General features: G+C 45.6%; 1 protein-coding gene across 7 annotated transcripts in view; it reads left to right on the forward strand.

The window, feature by feature from the left end:
- The window catches only part of NAV2 (neuron navigator 2), a 606131-nt gene that overhangs the window by 215504 nt on the left and 375068 nt on the right, over positions 1-15559 (forward strand). For all 7 annotated transcript variants that reach the window (XM_085643594.1, XM_085643596.1, XM_085643598.1 and 4 more), the window contains exon 4: positions 2326-2398. In XM_085643594.1, the coding sequence (XP_085499720.1) occupies positions 2326-2398 (73 nt within the window). The remainder of the gene's footprint in view (positions 1-2325; positions 2399-15559) is intronic.

Genomic DNA, 15559 nt, shown 5'->3' on the forward strand with positions numbered 1-15559 from the left:
CAGCTCTGAAGTCGGCAGCTCTGGCCATTACACCACATCCTCTCTCCACTTCCATGGTTAGTCGTTGGTTCTGTTTTAGGCACTGCAAATAGGAGAAATGTGGGCTGGTGCAAGCTGCCTCCTGACAAAAGCGCCAGCACTTACAAATTAACCACTGCATATGCCCTTGCTTTCATAACCACGCTGTTACTTTTTGAATCTGAAAATTAGGGCCAAATTACCATATATTTAGGGATTGCTACCCAGATTCAGTGTCTTTTATGCCAATAGGTAGCACCTAAGACCATAAAAAACTGTAGTTGTGCATAAAAAGTAGAAATCACACAAGGATTCCCTTGCTGAAGCCCACCTACTTGTCCAGAATGTCTGCCTGTCTAGGAGGAGGACTTTTCCATAAGAGTAAATCCAGATGGAAGGCAGGAAAAGGAGAGATTAGCATCTTGTCGAGTGGGTTAGCCATGCATAATCATCCACAACCAGAACCCTGTGGGTATTCACAAAAGACTTGTGAAACAAAATTGATCCCTCCAAATGAGGGAATGTGTTTCCAAGGTGGGACTGGCAGGTTACTACATTCCGCTGCCCTATGGACAGGATTTCCTCTACTGTTGCTAAATATTATGTTATGCATGTCATAGTATATCATTGTTATGTGATGAAGCGCCTGACAATGTACCGCTTCAATATTGATTCCCTGATTATTATGTGTTAAAACTGAAAAATAAAGATTAAAAAAAAGAAAAGACGAAAATAATAAATAAATAAATAAAAGGGGGAAAGAAAAAGGGGGGTGGGGGGCACATTATTTCATGGAGGTTAGAGAGCCTGGGAGATGTGGTTTCTCCATGGGGATTATATATGATTTTTGAGGAAATGGAGTATATAAATACAGCTCGCACACATTGTAAAATAATCCTAAACAGAATGATTTTTCACCCTTGACAAGCTGCCTGAGGAAGGCTGGGGAATTCTCTCTGCAAATTGCATGTGAATTCTACTAATTTTCTAAAGACAAAGACATGAGTTGGCACATATAGCTTTACTTATTTTTTTGTGCACTGTGTTCTAAAGATTTGTGCAGGCACAACGTGCCTCGACCTGATAAGCGTGTAGTAGGCACTATGTGACATGCGCCCTCTGTTTATAGCCTCTGATTTTATAGAGTGGGATGACACTCCCATTTGCTTTATTATAATAAAGAAATACAGTTAGTTACCTTGTATACCTAAAGCCAGGGCCACTGGAATAATGAGATTCTATGGCTGCTACATTTTTTCCTCATAGCATTGGATTTGCCACATAATCCATAATCTGCTGCGCAGCGCCCAGATACCCCTGGGGGTGACAGTTCAGTGCTTCCAAATGCAGATTGATTAATTTTTGATTTACATCTTTAACAAAAAAATGATTTATGACTGAATTTGATCAAAAGTTCAGCCCTTTGCAAAGGTTGACTGGCCATCTTTCAATTGCATATTGCTGTATTGGGTGTTAAGCTGGTACTAATAAGGTGAAATATTTGACCAGACAGTGTTACCATGTGTAAAAATGACAAAACAATTAACTTATACTGTCATAAAATGTGCAGCATTGCGCCACATAATTTACCTTTTCTTACCGCATAATATAATCCGCACTGCCACATGATTTTTGATTTGGTCCTCCCCTGCTGCGTAACTCCGGTGTCCCTATAATTATTCCATTACGTTCGACATGCAAGCGCCCAAACGTCCATGGCTAGTTCTGGGCGCTAGCTCCTTCATCGGCACACATGCTAGATAGTACACGCAGGGACAACACATGCATGCCACTTGACGCCTCATCCATATCTGTTGCATTTCAGAACACTCGTGGAATCTTGTGAATAAACATTTTTGAAATTCCACGCGAAACCCATTGTTGGCGTGCCTTAAAATGTTGCTGCAACTGCGCCCAGAAATGCCTGCCACCAGTTGCTCGCTGGACACCAAGTGGCGCCCCCTCCTCCCGGCGCCCACCAACTCAATTCGCGGTTTCGGCAGCAGTGTTTATTTTGGGTCTCCGTCTCCTATACCTTAGAAATGCGTCTGGGTCCGAGCGGCCGCGCCGTTATTTCGGGCCTTCCATGTGTCGCGCAGCGCTGGGAGTGGGTGCGCGGTTAGTGCGCAGTGCTGGGGCCGCTCTCCGCGCGCATCCATGGCCCTCGGGTAGCTCTGCTGTCCGGAGCCGCTCGCAGGCCCATGGATGGATGAGACATGCTGGATAGCAACCGATGCACGCGCTGAATGAGACAACCGGATGCCAGAGCTTTTCTGACGCAAATCTCCTTTGTTTTTTCCCGCCCAGATTGAAAATATAGACACATGCCTGACTTTCTTGGCCGCGAAAGGAATCAACATTCAGGGGCTGTCAGCGGAAGGTATGTAAACATCTGTGTTTTTTTTAATGTTGCTATCGCTGGTTAATGTCATGTATGGTATGTTTATTCAATCATAATGTATGGTATTGGCACGCGTGCCTGTTTAACCCGTTTTACAGAATATTTTATTGCGCGTAATATAAAGTACTATGGGGCATATTATCAAGCCAGGCGATACAATTATCGCCGCTTTAGCGGCAGAAAACTGCCGCTAAAGCGGCGATAAATTGATAATATGCTCTATGGAATTCCAATTGAAGTTCATGTTAAATGTAAAGAACATCTAACCTGAGCTTCAATTGGAATTCCATAGAGCATATTATCAATCCCATTATCGCCGTTTTAGCGGCAGTTATCTGCCGCTAAAGCGGCCATAATTTTATCGCCTGGCTTGATAATATGCCCCCATGAATTTAGAGACATTTTTCTTTATAAAAACTCTGGCCCTGATTTAGATATCAGCGGGTGGGTTCGTGGCGGAGGGATATCCCGTCTGCCAAAATATAAATCCCATATTATCCAATGGGATTTCGGATTCAGTGGACGGGATACTTGTCGCTGTTGTGACCGATAAACCCGTCCGCCGATATCTAAATCAGGCCCTATGTTTCTATGTGGCATTCTATACAGCGCTCCACTTCTAAGCGCTTTACTATCACCCAACTAAATCATATCTAATTTACTACCCTTGGAAGGATGTACCTACCTTGACGGGATTGATACCTGTGGCCTCTCTAATAGAGCGTGTTTCAGTGGCACGTCTTCGGCTCACTGAGCCACCTTACCAATTTAACCCTATTTGTAGCCCACTGCACCCTTCATTTTTGTTGAAAATCTGTTTTCGCCGTTCTTGGAGGAAAGAGCTGTAGCACCTGCATTAGGGTGAAGTGCAGTGAGTACAAGCTAGGCCGGTGTGTGCAGTGAAAGGGACACCAGCTAAGGTGGTCTGTGCACAAGTGTTCCATGCCCGTTGCATTGCGTGTTCAGCTGAGGTGTGCAGGAATAAGTGGTTTTTGAGGGCTTGTGGGGCCCACTAAGAGTAGGATATGGTTGGTCGGTGGGTGTCAAGTTCGTATAATCGGTGCACATAAGGTGCACCTGGCATGGACTGGCAGGTATCTGAGATGCATGGGACAAGGGCGGGGAGGAGCGGGGCAAGTTACATGTCACTGTGGAACTGTGGGGGGGGGGGGTCTGTTTAGGAGAGATGTTGGGGGTTCCAGGCCGATACTTTGCCCCTAAAGCTACCTTCCAGTGAACGATGTTACAATAGGTCACCAACCAGACATCCTCAAACCAAGGACCCCTATTGTTTGTGAGTGTTGATGAGGCAGGATGCAAGGCTCCAGAGTACCACCTTTTTTGCTGGAATACCCCTCTCTGATGAAGGGTGAGTAACCTGGACAGAAAAAGTTGCAAATATAGTTGTGTGGGACACCTTTTGTGTTCGTAGTAGAGTTCAGACTCTTTGGCAAAACCAATAAATCGCACTAGGGTGATTTAAAGCAGCCGTTCTGTAGATTTACAAAAATATTTCTCTCTAAAATGTACACATGCATATTGTGTACTACTAGGTCATCATGCAAAAGTTGTTTTCCCCCATGCCAAAACCCCCACTAGGCTACCGCTAAAAATGCGGGTGTTTCCTCCCCTTTCCCACCCTAGAAAGGAACTTGTGCTTGCCTTTAAGAGCAGTAAATGAGTGACTCCCAGGCGGGAGACCACTTGCAAAATGTTTGTAAATATGCGTGTAGGTTTGAGTTTCTGGATGTTCCATGCATTTTGCCGGCCACGCGTCCGCATATATACAGTACCACTTTTGAGTAAGTGCAGTGTGGGATTTGAAAATCTAACTTACTCTTTGAATCATGGGGTTTGTAATTGCTTATGCATTTTTTTAGGCAGCTTGCCCACCACCCTCAGAATGCCAGTCTGCAGAAGATGAGCAGCGTGACATCCTCCAAGAAATCGGTGAACCCCATAGTAGTGCATTTGTTGTGCACTGTGCGGGGATCTAGTTCCTCTCTTCATTTCGCCAGGCGTCATTGAAAATATAGACATCCCGGGTGTAGGCCTGCATGTCTCTTTGCTCTGAGATTTGTTAATCTGAATGTTACTGGAGTGCGCCGTGCATGCCTTAACTTGAACCCAGATTTCCTCGGAGTGGAAACTGTAAAATAAACATAGAGCTTACAATCTCTTACCTTCCGATTGTTTCCCGGCCTCTTGAACGCACTCAGCAATGCTTGGTATTTCAGCTTTTGTAGACAAACCTCAGGAGAGCCTGTGCCTATAACTGTCAAAAATGACACAAAGAAAGTACATAGCAATCCAGGCGAGTATGAAGGGCCTGTACTGTTCAGAGTTTCAGCATTCAATTCCCACAGCCCATTCAGGTGGGTGGGCGAGTGAGGTCAACTGGGTGTCAGGTGCAGGGTGACTTCCCAGGGTGTGGACTTGACAGAACACTAAGGCATTTATTATGATCAGAACAGGGTGTAATAGTGCTGCCAATGTGTACTTGTTCTTTAAATGCCTATCCAAAATGTATTTCTTGACAGTTGTTTCTAAGAGTTCTTTTTAAAAATTGTCAGGCCTTATGTAAACATGCATCTGTTCTGAATGTTGTAGGTTTAGTATAAGGGTGTAGTGGCGGGTGTGTGGAATGACTTATCGAAGCCTGCGTATTACATACCCCATGAGATAGGGGGTCGAAAGATTAAGGGCCACAGGCATTGGTAACAGGGCAGCCAGTGCAGCATGGCAGACGTTCCAGTCAGTCGGCTGCCTAGCCCTCTGTGTCATGTCTGGCACCACCCTTTGTAGGGGTGGCACAGCAATCGTGCCAGCCTCTGGCAGTGTCTCCAAGGTCAGGCAGGAGGTGATTTTCAGGCTGGTGGCCAGGCTTTGCAGGAGTAAAGGGTTGGACCCAGGCCTTGGTCAGAGCTGTGTGTCTTCGGATTAGCAGAAGGGATAGACGGAGGGGGCACAGTAGGTGACAGTCTTGTGACATAGATGCACAGAGGATCTCACCTGTAAGGTAGAGTCCTGTCAGACTGAGCTTGCCTTGTGAAAGACCCCCTTTCTAACTTCAGTCTCTCAGTTTTCGAGCTGCTTCGGGCTGGCGTGGGCTGATTCTGGGGGACTCTGTGCTTTGATCGCTGCAGAGACACCACTCATGAAAAGTGAAGACACGCAGCAGCTAAATACTGTTTTGATTTTATTAATATTACATGCATAACATGTTTATAGATGCTTTCAACCAGTCCTCTTCAGCCATTGGTCTCTTATTGTGTCATTCACATTTTTTCTTTCACCCATCACAACACAGAGCAGGAGGCAGTGGGTCAGCCCACTTCAGCCATTGGCTAACTTCAGTGTGAAAAACAACATATTTCCGTGTCACAAGGCGCACATCCACACACAAAGCAGTTTCCCTCAAGTGCTTTTATGGCAATGCATGCTTTTTGAGACCCCCAACAAATATTTGTGCTTCAGGCAATATTTGTTTTGGATTGATTGAGCGCCCAGTAGCTTTCTCAACAATAAGGTTTTGCAAAAAAAAATGACCGAACAAAAAGGCACCGGCAAAGCCAAAAGGCTGTCGGCAATCACAAGGCCTATTATTTTACTTGTATTTTTCACCATATTAATGTTGTCAAGGGTATTTCCAGACTAGGGCATTTAAATCTTACCTGTAGGCCTTTTGGGCTCCCCTTTCAATGTCACTGTGCCAGCCCACGACCCAAGTGATGGAAGCAGGCCACGCCAAGCACTGGGTTGGGAGTGAAGAATGTGGGATCGAATCCCAGCTCCCAGTGCAGGCTGTCTGTGATCTTGGCAGCTCACTGCTCTCTGTTGTGCTCCCATCAGCTGGTAGCCTGGCATTGATTAGCTGCGGTCTCTGCTAGTAAGAAGCTCTGTTCAAACCACACGACTGACTCATTCAAGAGCATCATTTGCACGGTAAGAAGAGCCTTGCCTGCTCCTGTGTCTGTGGTCAACATCTGCTTTTTGAACCCGCCTCCTCCTCTGGTGATTGGCCGCTGCCAAAATCCATATATCCTGCAGTACATACGGTGGCCAAAGTCAAGCGTTCCCTTTTGCTTTTTCAGTATTGCTTGCTTGACTTGAATATGGCGTTTGATTAGAATGACCTGTTTGTGGTCAAATCCTCGCGTTCACTGGTAGTGTATGCCCTGCCTCATCACATAGGTAATGGCTATTCCCAAGGCACTTGGAGAAATAAGCACTGACAAAGCCAATCGTTTATGCTTCTGCATAGTGAAAAGGTCTTCCCCGGCTTTAGTAAGATAAAGAGCCACCTTATAGGCACCATCACTGCAAGCTTCTCTCACACACACAGAAAAGGTACCTCTTGGGCACCCGTAGATCGCTTTCCTGACACAAAACCAGTACCAGCAACAGGACCAGTGCTTAATATGTAAAGATATAAGTGCCATGGTCCAAGGTCTGCCACTGCAGCTGGCACTACCCACCTCTCCTGCCACTGCTGTCAAATGCCAGCAGCAGCAGTGCTCACTAATTAGCACAGTTAGTGTGACATTTTGAACAATTCCTTGTCACCACAATTCATTCATTTAAATCTTTATTTCAACGCATTTGTGTCATAAAAGAGCAATAGAAACATTTGTTATCTTACATTTTGACATTTGCTAGCACAAAAAGAAATAATAAAAATAGCAGTAAATAAAAAGTCAAATAAGCTAACCTATTCGTATATATCCATAGCGTCCATGTATACAATGTCTAATTTCATAATCTTTGTCAAACACATTTTACCCGGGCGGAAAATTTACAAAGTTAAAAATACAATTTAACAATAAATATAATTTAAAAACTATTAAAATAGTATTAAATCAGTAACCGCTAGGACATTTTTTATATAAAAAGAATTCTTAAAAATTCGTATGAAATTCATAAAAAGCAACAACCACATATACCTAGTTGGAAAATAATGAAGCAACAATTACATGTTTTAGTATCATGATCTTTTTTTTAAAAATATCAAATAAAGTATCTCGTCGATTTATCTTTTTCTTTAAAAATGTAGACCCAACTTTATTCTAATAAAATTAGCAGCGAGAAGAAACCTACTAACTCCAAAAACTATCACCTGGCTGGTGTCAGTTTTTAAAATTCTGCCAGCCTCCTTGTAGGATCTGGAGCCTATTTTATGGCAGAGTGGTACTATCCACTTTTTCCTTGGTATTACATAGCTGGAGCAGAATAGAAGTATGTGTAAATCATCTTCCTTAGTACCATGAATACATGAGAGACAGAGATCACTTCCTGATTTCGCCCAGCTTTTTTCAAAGGCCTTAGTTCTAAGGGTACCATATCTAAATTTTAGGTACAAGGTTTTTGATAAAGGCGGATGGATCTCGTCTAAAAATGGTTCAAAAGATGCGACATCCTTAAACAATAGGAAGTTTTCGGTTAGCGGTCCATGAATTCTTGCATATACTAATTCGTTGCTCACATATGACCAGAAAGATAATTTAACGATTTTCTTGGAGCACGAATTCATAGCCTCAGGATCATTCCAAAAATGGGCTAATCCAATTATGCCTAACCAAATTCTTACATGCTTGAACCAATAAACTTTATTACAATTGTCGAGATCCATAACTTCTTTCAGGCCGTTCTTGTAATTAAGTAGTTCTGGGGTCGTCCACAATCTAACCCACAGCAATAATGGTCTCAATATTGCGTGTTGATCTGTTCGTTTCAGGTTTAGATCCAAAAGAAGTGGTATTAAAGGGGTATTTGTAGGTATTTTTATCAACCCCCTAAGAAACTTGTTCTCAAGGTTTTCAAATGTATGTCTACATACAGGACCCCATATTTCCGCCCCATATAATACTGCTGATTGGACTTTATACTTAAAAATCTCTATCGCAGGGGTCACTGCCTTATTCAAACATTCGTTGTGTCTCTTAAGAATTGGTAAACAGTTTTGTTTGAAGATGATCTTATTCTTTTCTAGCTGCGGTCTCCAAGCTAAGGAAGAGTCTATAGAGACACCTAAATATATAAAATTCTGCACATAATCAAGTTTCTGTCCATTTAACATTAAATTTTTCTTGAAGTTCCTATGTGGGCTCAATGCCATGTATTTCGTTTTTTTTGTATTGATTTCTAGGCCCTTCAAGGAACAGTACGACTGGAATCTATTTAACAAATTTTGAAGGCCCCGTGGTGTTTGGGAAATGAGAATGGTGTCATCTGCAAACAAAAGGGAAGAAACCCGTTCACCCCCTAGTCTTGGAGCGTCGTTTTCACTACACTCCAAGTAAGATGGTATATCGTTAACGAACAGGGAGAATAGGGTTGGCGCCAGTACACATCCCTGGCGTACTCCTCTTTTTATGGGGATAGCTTTTGTGAGTTCCCCAGTAGGACCCCACCTCACCTTTGCATAGTTGTCCATATGTAGTCCAATAACCAATTTTAGTAGACCTAGCGGGATCCCCTGGGATTTCAATGATTCCCATAAAAGGTCTCGCGGTATAAGGTCAAATGCGGCCCGTAAGTCTACGAATGCCACATACAAATGACCTTTACGAATAACGACGTATTTCCAATACAGACAACAGAGCCTTAGGACTTGGTCGATAGTTCCTGTTTTTACTCTGAAACCTGCCTGATATTTCGTTAAGATTTGTTCTTCTTCCAACCAGGTATTTATGCGGTTTAGTATATGCCTAGCATAAATTTTTTGGGTAATATCTAAAAGACTTATGGGACGATAGTTAGCAGGATTGCTTCTATCGCCCTTTTTAAAAATAGTAATGATTTCCGCCCCGTTCCATGTGTCCGGAATTGTCTCCCCGGCAGCAACAATGTTGCACAGATGATTAAGGTAAGGAACCCAGACATCTAGTTCATGCTTGAACAGATCACCTGGTACTTTGTCCAGCCCAGGAGCTTTCCCATATTTAACAGAGTTGATAGCTAATTTTGTTTCCACCAAATCAAAAACTATATGTGTAGATTCAGCCTCTGTAAGCAACACAGCATGATCTTCCTGCGCAAGCTTTAGGGAAGGCCTGGAAGCCCGAGTTCTATTTATTTGAGTATATTTGAATAGGTAAATATTCTACTAATGTGCGTTGCTCAAAAATGGACAGAGAGCACCACCATGTGGTGTACTCTCATAAGTAAGTGCCTGTGTTTAGAAACAAGTGCAGGTCCTGTGTACTGGCAAACACCAGCACAAATTAGGCACTGAGCAGGAAGAGCTTCCTGCATAAAGAACAGGAATAGCTTGTGCACTGCTCTGCAAGTTTCCAATATACACACATATTGATTCTTCAGTAGCAGAGCACATTTCTCGTGGACACACTGAATCGTTAGTTGATAGGCACTAGTAATGCGATGGAGGCGCGGTGAATTGGATGTTGCAGTCCCCATCCTCAGAGTTGCCCAGGCGCAGGCATGGAGTGCATGATTGGGACAGGTGACGGACTGGCTAAGAGGGAGCTGTGGATGCCAGCCTGGCTGGGTACATGCAGCGGGTGCTCTGTAGCAGCTTTGCAGTAGTAAAGGGTCAGACCCAGGCATGGTCAGAGCTGCGGAGCTACGAAGCAGCGGAGGGGATGGATGCAGAGGGCGCAGGAGGTGACAGTCTTGTGACGTAGATGCAGGACGAGTGCCTGTTGTCAAGGGATCTCCCCTGCAGGGTAGAGTCCTGTCAGACTGAGCTTGCCTGGGGAAAGAGCCTCCTTTCTAGCTGCAGCCTCCTTGGTGAGGGCCACTGTAGCTTCGAGCTGCCTCAGGCAGGCGTGGGCTCCCTGTGGTGGACTCCTGCGCTTTGATCACTGCAGAGCGGCCCCTCATGGACAGTAAGACATATAGCTAAATACTGTACCAGGAGCACGTGCACTCTACACAGCCCCAGGGTTAACAGCTTCCCCATCCGGTGCAATGTCCATGCACTTCCTCCTACTAACAGGATATGTTTCCAGACACCTGACCGTGTGTGAGCACCTGGGTCCCACACACGCTGGCCTTGCTCGCACTAAATGTCCAAGGCTTGCCTTGCAAAAGGGTTCCTTCCTTGGCTAAGATTGGCTGCTTTAAGAAAATGTACCATTTAAATTCATGGTGACTTTCGGATTCAGATGAATACAGCAGGTAACATGGATTCCAATTCAAGGGGGTGAGTGAGCCATGTTCACAACTGTAGGCAGTTCAGAGAGAAACACTTTTAAATGTAGAGGCCAAATGCAAAATACCTCCATCCCATGTCTCCATACATGCCATCACAACAGTGCAGCTAAAATGTAAAAGCACAAACAACGCAGGCATTTCCAAAATAAAGAGAGCAAATAATGAGTTCGATTTGCCTTTTCTGCCCTCGTCTTTCCATTGGCTAGGATCACCTCTCCGGCGAATCAGAGGGTCTGATTTTAACCCTGATGCTCGCTTCTCACCAGTTGGCTGTCTGCTCAGACATGCTGACCGTCCCTCAGCCTATGGATGCTGCAGAGCTCCTGTCAGCTCTTTGGATTGGTGGCTGGGCCAAAGGCCCCACTTAGTCATGCTTTGTGGCATGTTCAAAGGCCTTCTGCACATTGTCGTTTGTTTATGTTCCAGCAGTAGGCCCTGCTGCAAACTCTAGCTTGAAGTTGTGCCAAAGGGTCTGCTGCAGCCTGTGGATTGCTGTTCTTCCAAAGGCCCTACAGAGTATGTGGCCTGTGCTGCAAGACCCTGCTGCATCCTGTGGTTTAACCTCCTTAGTTCCTGTTGCATCCTGTGGTTTATTCTCCCAAGGCCCTGCTGCATCCTGTGGTTTATCCTCCTAAGGCCCTGCTGCATCCTGTGGTTCATATGGCCCTTCTGTATCCTGTGGTTTATCATCCTATGACCCTTCTGCATCCTGTGGTTTATCCTCCTTAGGTCCTGTTGCACCCTGTGGTTTATCCTCCCAAGGCCCTGCTGCATCCTGTGGTTTATCCTCCGATGGCCCTTCTGTGTCCTGTGGTTTAGCCTCCTAAGGCCTGGCTGCATTCTGTGGTTTATCCTCCTTAGGTCCTGTGGCACTCTGTGGCTCCTCCTCCTAAGGCCCTGCTGCATCCTGTGGTGTATCCTCCAAAGCCCTGCTGTACCCTGTGTTTTATCCTCCTGAGGCGGTCCTGCTGTACCCTGTTGTTTACCCTTCTTAGTTCCTGCTGCACCCTGTGGTTTAACCTTCTTAGGTCTTTTTTTAAAAAAATTACGGAATTTTATATATAGCGTGAACTTGACCCAAAGGTTTCGGGTATCAGAGCGCTTTACGTAGCACCAGTTGCTTTACATGATATCCTATGGGCCTGATGCATCCTGTGGTTTACTCTTGCACGGGCCTGGTACATCCTGTGGTTTATACTCCTATGGGCCTGATGCATCCTGTGGTGTATCCTATGGGCCTGCTGCATTCTGTGGTTTATCCTCCTCTGGGCTTGGCCTGTGGTGTATCCTATGGGCCTGATGCATCCTGTGGTGTATCCTATGGGCCTGATGCATCCTGTGGTGTATCCTCCTCTGGGCCTGATGCATCCTGTGGTGTATCCTCCTATGGGCCTGATGCATCTTGTTGTGTATCCTCCTATGGGCCTGCTGCATCCTATGGTTTATCCTCCTATGGGCCTGCTACATCATGTGGTTTATACTCCTGTGGACTTGATGCATCCTGTGGTTATCCTCTTATGGGCCTGATACATCCTGTGGTTTATACTCCTGTGGACTTGATGCATCCTGTGGTTTATCCTCTTGTGGGCTTGCTGCACCCTGTAGTTTATCCTCCAAAGGCCCTGCTGCATCCTGTGATTTATACTCCTATGGGCCTGCTGCATCCTGTGGTTCATACTCCTATGGGCCTTCTTCACCCTGTAGTTTTTCCTCCAAAGGCCCTGCTGCTTCCTGTGGTGTATCCTCCTTCAGGCCTGCTGCATTGTGTGGCTTGTGCTCTAAAGCCCTACTGTATCCTCTGATGTATCTTCTAAAGACTTGCTGTACCCCCAGGTTTATGCTCCAAAGTCCGGCTGTACCCTGTGGTTATCCTCCAAAGTCCTGCTGTACCCTGTGGTTATCCTCCAAAGTCCTGCTGTACCCTGTGGTTATCCTCCAGAGCCCTGCTGTACCCTGTGTTTATCCTCCAAAGCCCTGCTGTACCCTGTGGGTTATCCTCCAAAGTCCTGCTGTACCCTGTGGTTATCCTCCAAAGTCCTGCTGTACCCTGTGGTTATCCTCCAAAGCCCTGCTGTACCCTGTGTTTATCCTCCAAAGCCCAGCTGTACCCTGTGGGTTATCCTCCAAAGTCCTGCTGTACCCTGTGGTTATCCTCCAAAACCCTGTTGTGCCCTGTGGGTTATCCTCCAAAGCCCTGCTGTACCCTGTGGTTATCCTCCAAAACCCTGTTGTGCCCTGTGGGTTATCCTCCAAAGCCCTGCTGTACACTATTGGTTAAGTCCTGTTGTTTGCTGTGACTTGTCCTTCAAGTCCCTGCTGTACCCTGTTGGGTATCCACCAAAGCCCTGCTGTGTACCCTCCTGTTTAATCATCCAAAGCCCTGCTGTGTACCCTCCTGTTTAATCCTCCAAAGCCCTGCTGTGTACCCTCCTGTTTAATCCTCCAAAGCCCAGCTGTGTACCCTCCTGTTTAATCCTCCAAAGCCCTGCTGTGTACCCTCCTGTTTAATCCTCCAAAACCCTGCTGTGTACCCTCCTGTTTAATCCTCCAAAGCCCTGCTGTGTACCCTCCTGTTTAATCCTCCAAAACCCTGCTGTGTACCCTCCTGTTTAATCCTCCAAAGCCCTGCTGCACCCTGTGATTTATTCTCCAAAGCCCTGTTGTTTATCATCCAAAGCCCTGCTGTACCCTGTGGTTATCCTCCAAAGTCCTGCTGTACCCTGTGGTTATCCTCCAAAGTCCTGCTGTACCCTGTGGGTAATCCTCCAAAGCCCTGCTGTACCCTGTGGTTATCCTCCAAAACCCTGCTGTGCCCTGTGGTTATCCTCCAAAACCCTGCTGTACCCTGTGGTTATCCTCCAAGACCCTGCTGTACCCTGTGAGTTACCCTCCAAAACCCTGCTGTACCCTGTGGTTATCCTCCAAAGCACTGCTGTACCCTGTGGTTATCATCCAAAGCCCTGCTGTACCCTGTGGTTATCCTCCAAAGTCCTGCTGTACCCTGTGGGTTATCCTCCAAAACCCTGCTGTACCCTGTGGTTATCCTCCAAAGCACTGCTGTACCCTGTGGTTATCCTCCAAAGCACTGCTGTACCCTGTGTTTATCCTCCAAAGTCCTGCTGTACCCTGTGTTTATCCTCCAAAGTCCTGCTGTACCCTGTGTTTATCCTCCAAAGTCCTGCTGTACCCTGTGGGTAGTAACTGTTCCAAAGGCTCTGTTACTCTGGTTTATGCTGCACCAAAGTAGGAGACACCAAAGAAAACCTTAGAATACCTACCCCCGATTAAAACCAAAGCTGCTGTGTCTGCAGCCGATGTCCTTGGTGTCTCCACACATAAAAGGAAAGGAAACAAACATTTGCAATGCAATAGACTTGCATTTACGAGTGTTCGAGCTATTGGCATTGTAAATTTGTATGTATGTGTTGTTTTTAAAACAGACAAATAAAAGGCATTGTCATTTACAACACCAATAGCTTAAACTTTCGTAAATGCGAGACCTATTGCATTGCAAATACCTTTGCTATAAAGAAAACTTTTTAAGTGTTAGGACAGAGTGTGTCCTGCCTGCAACAGCAAGTAGGACAAAGCTATTTGAGAAAATAGTGCTCGGAGGCTGCAATTAAAGCCTACTGAGCAACAACACACGTAACAGGGGGTGTCGCCATGGGAGGTTACAAAATGACACAAGGCGGTTACTAAGAAGGGACTACTAAGTCTATTGACCAATGAACAGCCACAGTTTACAAAGGACAATGACACAAGCCAATGAAAAATATGTGCGTAGATTGTGCGGAGCTTCAAGACCATACCTGAATACAGCATGCCTCGCAGCGCCTGCACTGCCCAGGCTCGACCTAAAAATGTTCACTGTTGCTCTCCGGCAGCAGCACGCTATTGTTTTACATGTATTGGGGTGTAATGTAAGCCCAATGCTTTCTGCTACATGCTGTCTTCCATTTTCGTTTGTCATTAAGTTTGTTTGGACATCTCTTTGAGGTTTGGGTGCTGAGAGTCATTATGAAGCTTCCTTGCAGCACACCTTGAGCAGGGTAAATTAGAGCTGCTGACTGTCACTGGTGCCCCAGGGGCACGTGTCTGAGGCTATTCCGGTACATTGTTCAAGATGACTTCATTCAATAAAACACATGTGATCATAAGATTAAATGTAAACAGAAGGCAATTGACTTAGATTACGTGCCAATACGTAACCTATTTCTGTGCGGTCATGTTAGCGTGCAACTGATTAAATAAAAAAGTTCTCGCAGACAGGGCTATTAACTCTAAAAAAATAATAAAACAATAGACATTGAACCGAGCAGGCATTGTAAAGCCATATTAGGGATTACCAAGAACTATGAACCCTTCCCCGGAAGTCATCGCTGTCCTGAATCTACAATACGGGCATGGAGAGGCGGTGGCTTCAGGCCTGGTGCCTTCGGACACTGGTCGTCAGCACCTCCTGGAGCTGAGATGCTGTGGTACGAATAATGCACACATCAGCTCTGTCCATCTGTCGCGAGGAGGTGCCAGTGAGTACCTGTGTTTTATGTGACAGAACCAGATTCTAGAGTGAATAGAGCTGTGGTGTCTACTCGCCAGTGAGGTTGCCCAGTCCTCCTGAAGATTAGCCCAGTGGAAGTTTGTGTCGAGGAGCGCAAGGGGTTCATCTATGAACGTTTTTTTTTATTTCTGGGTGTTCTGGGTGTTTCTTCTCAGTACACTTGTGGTGGTGTGACTGTAACGCTAATGTAAAGTTTGTATCCGTATTCACTGCACACCCAATGGTTTGTGGGAAAAAATGATCATCCGGGTGTCGGTGTGTGCGGGACATGGGGTGTCTGTGTGTGCTTGTGCCAAGATTACAGATGGGCAGAGTACACAGGGCACTCGTGTATAGATTCAAGAAACGCGTAGGGTGTCGCTGTTGTCCTGAATATGGGCCATGGCCATACTGAGCCTTGA

The sequence above is a fragment of the Triturus cristatus genome, chromosome 3_1 (genome assembly GCF_964204655.1).
Source record: "Triturus cristatus chromosome 3_1, aTriCri1.1, whole genome shotgun sequence".
NCBI lineage: Eukaryota > Metazoa > Chordata > Amphibia > Caudata > Salamandridae > Triturus > Triturus cristatus.